The 11,648-nt window shown below is 46.7% G+C and overlaps 1 protein-coding gene across 1 annotated transcript in view; it reads left to right on the top strand.

Annotated features, from left to right (window-relative positions):
* The first annotated feature begins 482 nt into the window (after positions 1–482).
* The window catches only part of ZYG11A (zyg-11 family member A, cell cycle regulator), a 35,140-nt gene continuing 23,974 nt past the window's right edge, over positions 483–11,648 (top strand). Inside the window, exons 1-3 of the mRNA XM_059689557.1 lie at positions 483–696; positions 3,395–3,560; positions 9,776–10,524. Coding sequence (XP_059545540.1) covers positions 607–696; positions 3,395–3,560; positions 9,776–10,524 — 1,005 coding nt within the window. The 5' untranslated portion in view covers positions 483–606. The remainder of the gene's footprint in view (positions 697–3,394; positions 3,561–9,775; positions 10,525–11,648) is intronic.

Here is an 11,648-nt window from a genome sequence, read left to right as displayed (position 1 = left end):
TTTTGGAAAACTTAGGACGTCGGAAGTGGTTTAACATTCGATCCCTCCAATGTCAGCAGTTCGAACAGAGAGGGCTGATAGAAGAGAGGTGATGTCGCCAGATTTTTAGGAGAAAGGTCTTTAAAAAACATATTTTCAAGTGTTAAATAGAATTACCTATTCCATTTCCCAACTCCATCAGGGGGTCCGCGGCTCGCACGCCTCTGCGGGAAGACAGCCAGTGGCATCAGTCCCGAGGGGTGGGGAGGGTTGGTCTCCCGGGGCTGAGTAGGGAGCGGGGGTCTGGGGGCGGCCGTGAAGTAGGTCTCCGGGGCGAAGGGATGGCGGAGGGAGGGGGGTTGCGGCACGGCTGGGCCCTGACCGGGTGGAGCAGTGGTCGGGGGGCGGGGTGGGGAGGGCCCCGCGGGGAGGGGGGCGGGCCTGCGGCGGGCGCGCGTGCGCGTCGCTGCGCCGGGCGTTTCAAAAGCTTTGCTGCCGGGGCCGCGGCGAGAGCGCCGTGCGCGACGCTGTTCTGCAGCCTTCGGAGCGGTCGGCTCCGGCTCTTGCGGGATTCGGGCTCCAGCTCGACGCCCGCTCTCAATTCACGCCCCGCCGGCGGGGGTTGCCATGGTCCACTTCTTGCACCCGGACCTCTCGCCCCGGACCATCGCCCGCCCGGACGCGCAGAGGGATGCCCCGGGCCACTACGTGGTGCAGGTGAGCGCGCACAGGGACCTCGCGGGACTCGGCGCTGGTGCGGGGAGAGCGCGGCGAGTCGTCGGGGGCCGTGCGCAGGCACTGGGAGGTTCGTTGGGCCGACGCGGCGGTAAAGGCCGAAGGGGCCGAGCGCCTGCCGGACGCCCGCCGTCGCTGGGGACGCGCAGGGGTCAGGGGTGGTCGATCCGCCGCGTCCCGGCCGCGGCGTCCTTGCGCAGCGGAGGAGTTGCCGCGAGAGCCAGCCCCGCCCCCGCGTGCCCTTGGCGGGTCCCCTCCTCTGGCCTCGGACTCGCCTTTGCGGTGGCGGCTGTTTGACCGGGTGTTGAAGGCCAGACGTGATGCTGGGTGCAGCGCTGGGCCTGGGTGCTTATTGGAGCCATGAACCCAAATGCCCCGAACCTCGACGGCTTCCCCGCGTGCGCCCTGGAAGCCGTACCCCCATAGGCTGTGACCCCCGCGGTCCCTACTCCCCGAGTCCTTGACCATCCTGAGCCCAGCTGGGGAACTGGAAACCCAAAGACTGGAATTCCTTCACTTCCACGTGATTTATAAACATGGATGGAGTGCCGAAACCGGTTTGGCTCAGCGGATAGAGCGTCGGCTTGCGGACTGAAAGGTCCCAGGTTCGATTCCGGTCAAGGGCATGTACCTGGGTTGCGGGCACATCCCCAGTAGGAGATGTGCAGGAGGCAGCTGATCGATGTTTCTCTCTCATCGATGTTTCTAACTCTATATCTCTCTCCCGTCCTCTCTGTAAAAAATCAATTAAAAAAACAAAACAAAACATGGATGGAGTGCCTTTTACACTCAACTCTGAGCGAACTGCAAACCCAGATTATTGGACGCCTGCTGGTGCGTTCAGTCTTATCGCATTTCTAAAGTAAATTCGATTGTGCTTTCTTTGGGGGGATGTGGGGGGCGGTAAGCATTGTAGTCTCCATGTTACTGGTGGGTGGGGGAGTTGAGAATCCTGAAAGTTGATTCGCCTTTGAACTTGAACTTGATATCAGGTTCTATCAGACTCCGCATTCCACAACAGACAGCCCAGGGACCACCCTCTGAGAACTCAAAGTCCAGCGTAGGCGCAACCCAAAATTGGTACAGAAAGAAGGAAATACGTTTTTAAAAATATATTTTTATTGATTTCAGAGAGGAAGGGAAAGGGAGATAGAAACATCAATGATGAGAGAGAATCATTGATCGGCTGCCTCCTGCACGCCCCCTATTGGGGATCGAGCTGGCAACCCAGGTATGTGCCCTTGACCAGAATAGAATCCAGGACCTTTCAGTCTGCAGGCTGGTGCACTACCCACTGAGACAAACCAGCTAGGGCCTGAAGAAAATATTTTAATAGATGTTGTACTTTACTAGTACTTAACTAGCGCCTTGTTGGAGGGCTTTTGTGCCCTGCAAAGATCCTGTACTCCTGTAGTACTCTTTTGGACTTACTTTTAAACGCTGGTACATAATTTGTAAGTTTGTTTTGTAGCTGAGAAACTGGGTTTTTAAGTAAGTACTGGCACAGTGTCACAAGCACATTTTCTATTTAACTAATTTTTAAATTTACACAATGCATGAATACATTTTCACCCGTGATGTATATATTTCTCCATTTATTTATGACACCTTTCATTTTATTTAACAGTGTTTTGTAGTTTTGGTGTAAAGGTCTTTTCATTACATATTTTATTAATTCTACCTCTGCTTTTGATACTACTGTAAATACTTTTTAAAGTTTATAAAACTTTAGCCCTGACCGGTGTGGCTCAGTTGGTTAGCATCATCCCATGCACTACAGGTTCAATTTCCTGTCAGGGCACAGGTCCAGGTTGTGCCCTGAGGTTGTGGATCCTCAGTAGGGGGCCTGCAGGAGGCAGCTGATGTTTCTCTCTCATCAATGTTTCTATCTCTCTCCCTTCCTTTCTCTCTAATATCAATAAAACAAACCTTAAAAGCTTTACAAACTTTTTATATTGATCTTATATCCTACAACCTTGCTAAAGTCACTTTTTCTAGTTGTGTTTTTGTAAGATTTCTTAAGATTTTCTTAAAATTGTGTCATCCATAAGTAAAGATAGCTTTACTTATTCCCTTTCAGTCTGTGCTTTTTATATCCTTTTTTATTTCCATTTTATAGGTCCTTTTGTAGACTGTTAGAGAAGTGGTGAGGGTAGGCATCTTTGTATTGTTCTAGATCTTTTCACCTTTAAGCATGATACTTACTGTAGGTTTTTCCATAGATGCTCTTTGTCAAAGAAGTTTTCTTCTATTCTTAGTTTGCTGAGTTTTTTTTAAAAAATTGACTTTAGAGAGAGAGGAGAAAGGTGAGAGAGAGAAAGAAACATAAATTTGTTATTTCACTTATTTATGCCTTCATTGGTTAATTCTTGTATATGTGCCCTGATGGGGATTGAACCCACAACCTTGGGATATTGGGACAATGCTCGAACCAGTGAAGCAACTGGCCAGAGTGAGGTAACTTATTTTTCAAGATATAACAGAAGCTACAACAGATGACATCTTCTATTCAGCTAACAGTTGGAATAAGATAGTTTCATTACTTATAAATTATTATTAGAGTAAGGAGAGTGTGCTTTTAGATCTACTCATCAAGTAGTTTGATGTATGGCAGACCACTTTTATGTTGAGTTTTTGTATGTGTATTCTAACAAAATTTGTTTGGGGGTTTGTTTGCTAGGAGGAGGCATCTCCCTACTCTTTGGTCGACATCTGCCTGAATGTCCTGATTACTAACCTGGAGAAATTGTGTTCTGAAAGATCCGATGGAACACTGTGCCTTCCTGAGCACTGGCATCTTCCTCAGCAATTAGCTGATCGGTTCCTTGGAGTGATGACTTGGCAAGGTAATGATAAGGTCCCTTGGTCATGTATTATAACAGTCTTTACAAGTTGGAAAACACTTTCACATGCAATTCCCATTTTGTTTCACCATAATCTGGTGGGAAATAGAGAAATTATTCCCATTTTATTTGTGTGGAGGCTGAGTCTGAGTATCTCTGGGATCCCTTGGTGGAGATTGTCTTGCTTTTCTAGGCTTGCCTCCTACTATTGGCTTAGCTGAGTGAAGGTAGCAGAGAACTCACTGAGCTCTCTGCTCTGTAGCTGCTGAAATGCAGTTGCTGTAGTCTTGTCTCATTCTTTGGATTGTGAGCATGAGCCTTTAAATAATTTCCCTTTGCCTCCTGTTATAGTGAGGTGTTCAAAGGGCTATGTTTAATTTGCCATGTTATGATTTTTCCTTAATGAAAAAAAATTTTAGTGAATTATTTAGATGTAATTCATGTACCATATAATTCACCCATTTAAAGTTTACAATTCAAGAACCAAGATGGCGGCGTAGGGAGTAGACCTGTGCGTGCTGCCTCCCACAACATCATTGAAAATACCAACTATAAGACAAACAACCACCATTCAGAACCGTGGGGAAGTGGGCCCAGTGGAAGTTCTACAACTGGAAGGAGAGAAGGAAGCGCAGTGAGACTGAGTAGGAGCTACAGAGGCGCCAAAAACAGAGGTACACAGTCGCGCGCCAGGCGGGCTGCAACTGGATGCGGTTTTTTTTCAATCAGATTGCTCGGGGCGGGTCTCTGGGGCCCTAGACCCCATGGGGAGAGGCGACACAGCCTTGCAGTGGTCGGAAAGCGAGGGAGGCTCTGTCGCGCAGCTGCTCGCCGGCACTGGGGAACGCGAAGTCCCGGTGTCCCGAAGAGGCGAGGAGCCGTGGAGACGCCACCATTGCTATTTGCTCCGCCCTGGCGACTCCCTGAGACCCCGCCCTACGCAATTTACATCCCCATCCAAGCTGTGCCAGAGGCACCGGAGAAAACGCCTGCGCTTTTACAAACTCTCGAATCCACTGAGCTGGTTTGGGCGGGATCATGAGGCACCAGACCCTACGGGGAGAGGTGGCACGGCCTTGCAGAGGTCGGAAAGTGAGGGAGGCTCTGGCGCGCAGCTGCTTGCCGGCACTGGGGGACACCAAGTCCTGGTGTCCCGGAGAGGCGAGGAGCCGCGGAGACGCCAGGAGCCGCGGAGACGCCGCCATTGCTATTTGCCCTGGCGACTCCGAGACCCAGCCCTCATCAATTTACATCCCCATCCAAGCTGTGCCAGGTGCACAAAAAGACCCACCTGCGCTTTTGCAGCCTAACCCAACAAATTGCAGACTTACCCATGGGAGACACACTTAAGAAGCAGACCCAGGAGAGACCTGTGCGTGCTGCCTCCCACAACAACATCGAAACTACCAACTGCAGGACAAACAGCGATCATACGGAACCATGGGAAAGCTGGCCCAGTGGAAGCTCTACAACTGGAAGGAAAGAAAGAGGAGCATTGAGACTGAGTAGGATGTGCAGAGGCTCCAAGTACAGAGCCCAACCCAACAAACTGCAGATTTCAACTCCTCGCATAGAAAGAAGAGCATTGAGACTGAGTGGGATGTGCAGAGGCACCAAGTACAGAGCCCACCCAGCAGGCTGCAGATTTCGGCTCCTCGCATCTGGGGGGGGGGGGGGGGGCGGCGGAGTCGGGTTCGGAGTAGGCCGGGGCTGGACCTGGCTGGGCCGGTGATGTGGAACCACTGTACCAGCAGGCGCACAAGCACACCCACTGGGTCCAGTCTTGTGTGGGATGCTGGGGGACGGCAGACGGGCAGTCTGTGCACTTGGTGGAGGGCGAAGTCCGAGCAGGCATGCTGGATGTTCAGCCACCAGGAACGCCTAGAGATTTTGTCTGGTGGGGAGCCGCCCGGCAGGGGACAGAGTGCCAAACTTTGTGTAGCCCCGGTGTGGTCGAGACTGCCCCGGTGAGGTCAGGATGGCCCTGGTGAGGTCGGGACGGCCCCAGTGAGGTTGGGATGCCCAGGTGAAGCCGAAAGGGCCCTGGTGAGGTTGAGACGGCCCCAGTGAGGTCAGAACAGCCCCGGTGAGGTTGGGACGGCCCTGGCGAGGTACGGCACTGGCAAGGTTGGGGTGGCCCCGGTGAGGTTGGGACGGCCCCAGTGGGGCCGAAACGGCCAGGGTGAGGTCGGATTGGCCCCTGGTGAGGTCGAGACGGCACCGGTGAGGTCGGGACAGCCCCAGTGACCAGTGAGGTTGCGCCGCCCAGGTGAAGCCGAAAGGGCCCTGGTGAGTTGAGACGGCCCCAGTGAGGTCGGAACAGCCCCGGTGAGGTTGGGACGGCCCTGGCGAGGTACGGCACTGGCAAGGTTGGGGTGGCCCCAGTGAGGTCAAGACAGCCCTGGTGAGGTTGAAATGGATAGTGGGTACCACTGTAGGCTGATGAACAGGGTGGATGCAGAGGTGGAGCTGCATTGAACGGACTGTCGGACTGCGGTGGGAGGCCTGGAAAGGGTTTGGGGGGGGGGGGGGGGCTGGGAGATCGACCGAAGGACTTATATGCATGCATATAGGAGTGATCAATGGACGGGGGAGGCTGGGGGAGTGTCGGGGGTGGGAAGAAGGAGACATATGTAGTGCTCTTTGTGGTACTTCAAGAAATAAAAATTATTTGGGGGAAAAAAAGATTAAGCTGGGTTTTGTGTATGAATAAATAGAATGTGGACCTTAAAAAAAAAAAAGTTTACAATTCAGTGATTTTCTTCAGTGTATTCACAGATTTGTGCAGCCTTCATTACAATTTTAGAACCTTGTCATTACTTCCAAAACCTTTTATAAACCCATCCCCCCAACCCTAAACCACCACTAATCTACTTTCTACCTCCATGGATTTGCCTGTTCTGTACTTTTAATATAAATGGAATTATGCAATAGTGGCTTTTTGCATCTGGCTTCTTTCACTGAGCTTAATATTGTCAAGGTTCATCAATGTTGTAGCATCGGTCATTACTTCATTCATTTTTATGGCTGCATAATACATGCATACCTTGGAGATATTGCCGGTTCTGTTCCAGACCATCACCATGAAGTGGATATCTCAATAAAGTGAGTCACACCAATATTTTGGTTTCCCAGTGCATACTGAAGTTATGTTTACACTATAACGTAGTATATTAAGTGTGCAATAGTATAATATCTAAAGGAAAACAATTATGCACCTTCATTAAAAGTACTTTAATGCTAATAAATGCTATCATCTTTGCTTGTGGAGGGTCTTGCCTCCATGTTGATGGTCGCTGACTGATCAGGTTGGTGTTTGCTAAGGGTTGCGTCGCTGTGGCAGTTTCTGAAAGTAAAGCAATAGTGAAGTTTGTTGCATTGGTTGACTCTTCCTTTCAAGAACAGTTTCTGTATAGCATGTGATTTTGTTTGGTAGTATTTTACCCAAAATAGAACTTCTTTCAAAATTGGAGTCAGTCCTGCCACTGCTTATCAACTAAGTTTACATAATATTCTCAGTCCTTTGTTTTTATTTCGATATTCTTCATAGCTTCTTCATCAGAAGTAGATTCCATCTCGAGAAAACACTTTCTTTGCTCATCCATAAGAAGCAACTGGTCATCCATTAAAGTTATATCATGAGATTGCAGCAGTTCAGTCACACCTTCAGGCACCACTTCTAATTCTAGGCGTCTTGCTGTTTTCACCTCGTCAGTGGTTCCTTCCTCCTGGAGCCAAGTCTGTCTTATTCACCATTCTTTGCATCTAGCTTAGGGCTTTGCTACAGTGAGCACTCTATTTGTTGAATAAATGTTTGAATAAAAGTACTAAGTTGCTCCTCAAAGCCTAAAGTGTAGAGGCTTCCTTCCTCCTATCTTGGTAGCATAGCCCAGCTCAAACTGGGAACCTGGGAACCCGCTTGCCACAACCTTTTGCAAACCTTTTGCAGTGAGGATTTAGGATCTGGAGAAGGGGCTGAGCATAAATGGGTACACTAGACAAGAAATACAAATTTAGAAGGCATGGGGGGGGAGCCAGGCGGAGACCTTACTCTCTAGCAGAGAGGTTCCCTGAATCTCGGGATCCATAGCTTTTTATTTACTAGAATACACATTTGCCCTTTAGCAAAGCAAACACGAATATAGAAGGTAAGGTTTGGTCAACAGTAAAAGATTATCAGGTTAGGGGATTGCCTTGAACCACCATTGTCTCGACAGAACAATCGATGTATAGCTTTTAGCCCTTGCTAAAACCAAAGGTCATCAGCCTTCTGTGTTCCCTGCTGCACTTACATGCTAGTGTAGCCAATGGTTGGCAAACTGCAGCTCGAGAGCCACTTGCGGCTCTTTGACCCCTTGAGTGTGGCTCTTTCACAAAATACCACGTGCAGGTGCACGTACAGTGCGATTGAAAATTCGTGGCCCATGCGCAGAAGTCGGTTTTTGGCCTGGGGGAGTCTATTTTGAAGAAGTACTGTTGATATTTGGCTCTGTTGACTAATGAGTTTGCTGACCACTGGAGACAATGGGTAGCTTCCAGCACCAGTTTACCTACCTTTTTCCTCAGTCCTTTCTCCCAGTCCATTCAGGCATCATGTTCTGTCTAGTTTAATTTTTCATCTCTCATGATTAAAATTATTAATAATCTCTTGTTCATCTCACTCTCATCAAACACCATCCTAATTCCTTTACACTGTCACATAATTGGCCTTTCTAAAAATAGAATTATGACCATTTTTCTGCTTAAAATGTTTGCGTTGTTCCTAAAATCTGAGTATTCTAGCTTTGAGGATCGGCCCCATCTACCTTTCACCTTCTCTTGACTCTCAATTCCAGCGATGCCATCCCTTGGACACTGTGTTCCAGTAGTGCTGACTTCCTTTCCGGTCATTCCAAATAATCTGCTGTTCTATGCCTCCATGTCTTCTTTGACATGTTTTACCAGCTTTCACCTTACCCCTGACAAAGTGATTTAGTCTTCCAACTTTACCCAAAGATAAGCCCTGACCCGGTAGCTTATCCTGCTATGCAAGGTAACGGGTTCAATCCCTGGTCAGGGTACATACAAGCACCAGCCAATGAATGTATAAATTGATGTTTCTCTCTCTCTCCCTCCCTTCCTCTAAAATCAATTACAAAATTTACCTAAAGTGAATATCATCTTGGTATAAATATTTGGTATGAATCACTATAACATATATATACCATTATAATAATTTATGTACTTTTTGTGCATTCCTCGATGGAATTCCTTATAACAGATTCCTAATTACCTTGTGTGTCTATTATTTAACATGGGATCTCACACATAGAAGATGCTTAGTAAATCTTTTCTAAATGAAATGTAGTACAACCCACTTATTTTATAGATGAGGAAAATGAGGCCCTGAGAAGTGACTTGTTAAAGGCTATCCACTAATTTCGTTAAAAATAATTATTAATAATGTTATTTGCATAGTATATATTTTATACTTGCTATTTTATTTTGTTCTTTTTTTCTGTGAACAAGGTTGTTATGATAAAACTGGGCTCTGGAGCCCAACTGGCTTTGATTCTTGAATCTTCCACCTATTTGGGCCTTGAACAAGTTGTTTAAATTCTTTTTTTTTTTTTTTTTTAATATATTTTATTGTTTTTTTACCGAGAGGAAGGGAGAGAGACAGAGAGTCAGAAACATCGATGATGAGAGAAACATCGATCAGCCGCCTCCTGCACATCTCCCACTGGGGATGCGCCCGCAACCCAGGTACATGCCCTTGACCGGAATCGAACCCGGGACCCTTCAGTCCGCAGGCCGACGCTCTATCCACTGAGCCAAACCGGTTTCGGCTAAATTCTTTAAGCTTCAGTTTGCTCAACTATAAGATGGTAATACTAATAGTTTTTATAGTATCATTGCAAAGAGTAAAGTATATAATCTGAGAAAAGGGTTTATTTATTTTATTTTTATTTATTTATTTTTAAATATATTTTATTGATTTTTTTTACAGAGAGGAAGAGAGAGGGATAGAAAGTCAGAAACATCAATGAGAGAGAAACGTCAATCAGCTGCCTCCTGCACACTCCCTACTGGGGATTTGCCCGCAACCAAGGTACATGCCCTTGACCGGATTCGAACCTGGGACTCTTCAGTCCGCAGGCCGATGCTCTGTCCACGGAGCCAAACCAGTCAGGGCGAGATTTAGTTATTATTACAAAATGGTTCTGGTTCTTTTGCAGGCAAGCTGACTGATAGAACAGCGAGCATTTTCCGAGGCAACCAAATGAAACTGAGGCTGGTCAATATCAAAAAGGCTAAAATCTCTACAGCTGCATTCATAAAAGCTTTCTGCCATCACAAACTCACTGAACTGGATGCTACTTCGGCGGACCCTGACCTCCCAATATCAGACATCCTGCGTGGACTCTGCAGCAATAACTGGCTCCAGCAAAACCTCCAGTGTCTGGTATTGGACTCAACAAGCATCCGTCAAGATTCAAAACTACTGTTTGGTCAGCTCACTGGTCTTCGAGTTTTAAGTGTTTTCAATGTTTGTTTTCATAATGAAGACCTAGCTAATGTTTCTCAGTTACCAAAACTGGAAAGCTTGGATATCTCCAATACTCTGGTCACTGATATCTCTGCACTCCTTTCCTGTAAGGATCGACTCAAATCTCTCAAAATGCACTACATGAAATGTCTAACCATGACCAAACCACAAATTCTCGCAGTCATTAAAGAACTTAAATGTCTGTTTCACCTTGATATTTCTAATCACAGGCAGCTCCAATCAGATCTAGCTTTCCATTTGCTGCAGCAGAAGGATATTCTACCTAATATCGTGTCACTGGATATTTCGGGGGGCAGTTGCATCACCGATGGAGCTGTGGAACTGTTTATACGGCAGCGGCCTGCGATGCAGTTTGTGGGACTATTGGCTACAGATGCTGGTTATTCCAACTTCTTTACTACACAGCAAGGCTTGAGGGTCTGTTCTTATCTGAAATAAGTTTGTTTCACTTGTTCAGAACATTATTAAACTTTTGTTGTATATGTGAATCTAATTTTAAGCAGTATATAGTTCTGGCCTCCATGTATGGTAGTCTAGCTTCTTGGGGATGAGTGCAGTCATTTATGCCTCACCTCCTACCTGCCAGATGTCGTGTGGTGCACATTGTTTCCTACTTTCATTCTCCCATTTTGCAGTTGAGGGGATGGAAGCTCAGGGAGGGTAATCTATTTAGCCACAATCATAGAACTAACTACTAAATGGTATAGCTAGAGCCCTAGCCAGTTTGTTTGATAGAGCGTTGGCCCAAGGACTCAAGGGTCCTGGGTTTGATTCCGGTCAAAGGCATGTACCTCGGTTGCAGGCTCAATCCCTGGCCCTGGTCTGGGCATGTTTGATGTGTCTTTCTCACATTGATGTTTCTCTTTCTGTCTCTCCCCCTCCCTTCCACTGTCTCTAAAAAATCAATGGAAAAACATCCTCGGGTGAGGATTAACAAAAAAATAAAATAAAATAAAAGGTATAGCTAGGACTTATATGCAAGTCTTTGTGACTCTAAAAACTTGTGTTCTTCACTTCTATTAACAGCTAAATATAATTACCAGTTGATTAACATGGTTAACACCATTTTTGGCTAAGTATGACACGAAGCAATATTAAAAGAGTCTTAAAAATTTTGAATGTTGTTGGAATAAGTTTATACCCTCTCCTGGTGCTATTTAAAAAATATTGTTCCACTTATTTATACAATCATTGGTGAATTCTTTTTTATAAAGGTAATTTTTAAAAATCCTCACCCTAGGGCATGCTTTAGTTTTAGTTTTATTGATGAGAGAGAGAGACAGAGAGACAGAGAGAGACATCGATGTGAGAGAAACATCAATCGGTTGCCTCCCGTAAGCACCCACACTGGGACCCAACCTGAAACCTCAAACCTTGGCATATCTGGACGATTCTCTAACCAACTGAGCTACCTGGTCAGGGCCTCATGGTGCTACTTTTATTTTTTTTAAAATATATTTTTATTGATTTTTTCAGAGAGGAAGGGAAAGGGATAGAGAGCTAGAAACATTGATGAGAGAAGCATTCGATCAGCTGCCTCC

The sequence above is a fragment of the Myotis daubentonii genome, chromosome 3 (genome assembly GCF_963259705.1).
Source record: "Myotis daubentonii chromosome 3, mMyoDau2.1, whole genome shotgun sequence".
Classification (NCBI taxonomy): Eukaryota; Metazoa; Chordata; class Mammalia; order Chiroptera; family Vespertilionidae; genus Myotis; species Myotis daubentonii.
This window is presented reverse-complemented; position numbering and strand designations above follow the sequence as displayed.